The 1,855-nt window shown below is 39.7% G+C and overlaps 1 protein-coding gene across 1 annotated transcript; it reads left to right on the forward strand.

The window, feature by feature from the left end:
• Nucleotides 1–536: 536 nt before the first annotated feature.
• Nucleotides 537–1,459, forward strand: LOC131226842 (uncharacterized). The gene is made up of 2 exons (XM_058222561.1): nt 537–692; nt 824–1,459. The coding sequence occupies exons 1-2, from the start codon at nt 537–539 to the stop codon at nt 1,457–1,459; spliced, it is 792 nt and encodes a 263-aa protein (XP_058078544.1).
• Nucleotides 1,460–1,855: the final 396 nt, after the last annotated feature.

Consider the following 1,855-nt stretch of genomic DNA (forward strand, 5'->3'; position numbering starts at 1 on the left):
TGTCATTGCATTTTCTAATATTTTATATGGATTATAAGATATGTGAGCACTTTGTTTAACTGTTATTGCAGTATGCGTTATTATAATCTGCTTGGATCTGTCTAGACCTGTAAATTACGTCTTTTAATTTCGATAATGAGATTGTATTTCCCATTGACTATTACTGCAACGTAGTTAAGATAAATTTCCTTCGAAGCTCGTACAAGGGAGGAAAAGATAAGAATGAGACTGTCACCCCTTCCAAAAGTATAGCTTCAGCCAAGAAGATTACTTCATCAAGGAGTAATATATTTGGTACCCCGACAACGACAAGCTCGATGACACTACAGCAAGCTCCACCCTCCGTGTCTTCAAGTGTCAAAACGTGAAGAACTAGAGAATCTAAGAAAACAGCGCGCATTTAGTGGAGTGATCCAACGGATAATGCATTGGTTGATGCATTACTCGAGCAAGTCAATCTAGGTCGTAAAAGTGATATTGGTTTTAAGCCGGAAGCCTATAAGGCAATCATCTCTGAAATTTTCAACAAATGTGGGATGGAGTTAGAGAATAAGCATATTTTCAACCGTCTCCGAATGTTAAAAAAATTTTACTGTGCAGCTCGGGATATGCTAAATGCCAGTGGTTTCGGGTGGGATGCAGACCGCAGTATGGTGGTGGCAATAGATGATGTTTGGGATGGCTATATTTTGGTAAGTGAGATTAGCATTTCAATCAAGGATTTCATCTGACCCTATAAATACACCATTATCGTGCAGTTGTTACTATGTATAGCTGTTGAATAATCTTTATAGTTGCTTATACACATATGATTGTGTTGCAGTCTCATCCATACACCGAGAGAGTGCGTGGAAAACACATCGAGCGCTACAATGATTTGACATATTTATTTGGCAATGATTGTGCACACGGTACATTTGCCAGCACAGCGTACTCATCTCCTCTTTCCGGCAAACGTCGCGGCAGAGATGAACTCGATTCTGATGACATGTCTAATGACAATGGTACTGCAACTGTTCGCCTATCTTCGGATTCTGATGATGATCATGTAAGTGGTGCGCCATTTCATCCTAATGAAGGATCACAACAGTGGTCAAAGAGGATGCAGAAAGGGTCTATGGAGACCTCTTATGGGTCTAGAAATAGCCAAAGGACCGCTAGTGGCATATCCCGAGAAAGAAAAGGAAAGCCAAGTGATCATATAAGTGATAGAATGGGGGAAATGGCAGAGGCCGTCAAGACCCTTACCATAATAATGGCACGGGGCAAGACTATGACCCGACTTCAAAAGTTGTTGGACATACTGGAGGAGATAGATGGTATGAGCCACGAAGGTCAGGTCCGCGCAGCTAGGTTGATGCAACAAGATATTGTCAAAACAGGTTTCTTCATAAAAATGGGGCATAAGAGGCGCAATGCGTGGGTGGAAAAGCTCCTAGACCGCAATCCGGTTGTCTGAAAATGTGCTGCTTGGCTGGAATTGGAAACTTTAACAACTGAACTATTTTTTTTTAACCATGGTTTCTTTTTGTTTTTTTTTTATAGATAATTATCAAGTGGATTGTGCATGGATATTTGGGTGCTAGATGAGCATCCAACACGCTGCTGGTTGGACTTATTGTAAACTGTTCTTAATGATGGTTGGACCATCATTGATATACCTATGTGGATAATCAGTTTCTTCTATTATCTAACTTCAAACTTGAAAAATATTTTACTCATTATTGCAAGTACAACAGGGGAATTTCCATCTGAATCAATGCATAAACTGCATATGTGATGTCTATACTATCTTACTGTTTGATTGCTTTGAGATGTTTAGCTTATTTCCATTTGTGATGTTTGCATTATTGTG

Source organism: Magnolia sinica, chromosome 15 (genome assembly GCF_029962835.1).
Source record: "Magnolia sinica isolate HGM2019 chromosome 15, MsV1, whole genome shotgun sequence".
In the NCBI taxonomy this organism is placed as follows: Eukaryota; Viridiplantae; Streptophyta; class Magnoliopsida; order Magnoliales; family Magnoliaceae; genus Magnolia; species Magnolia sinica.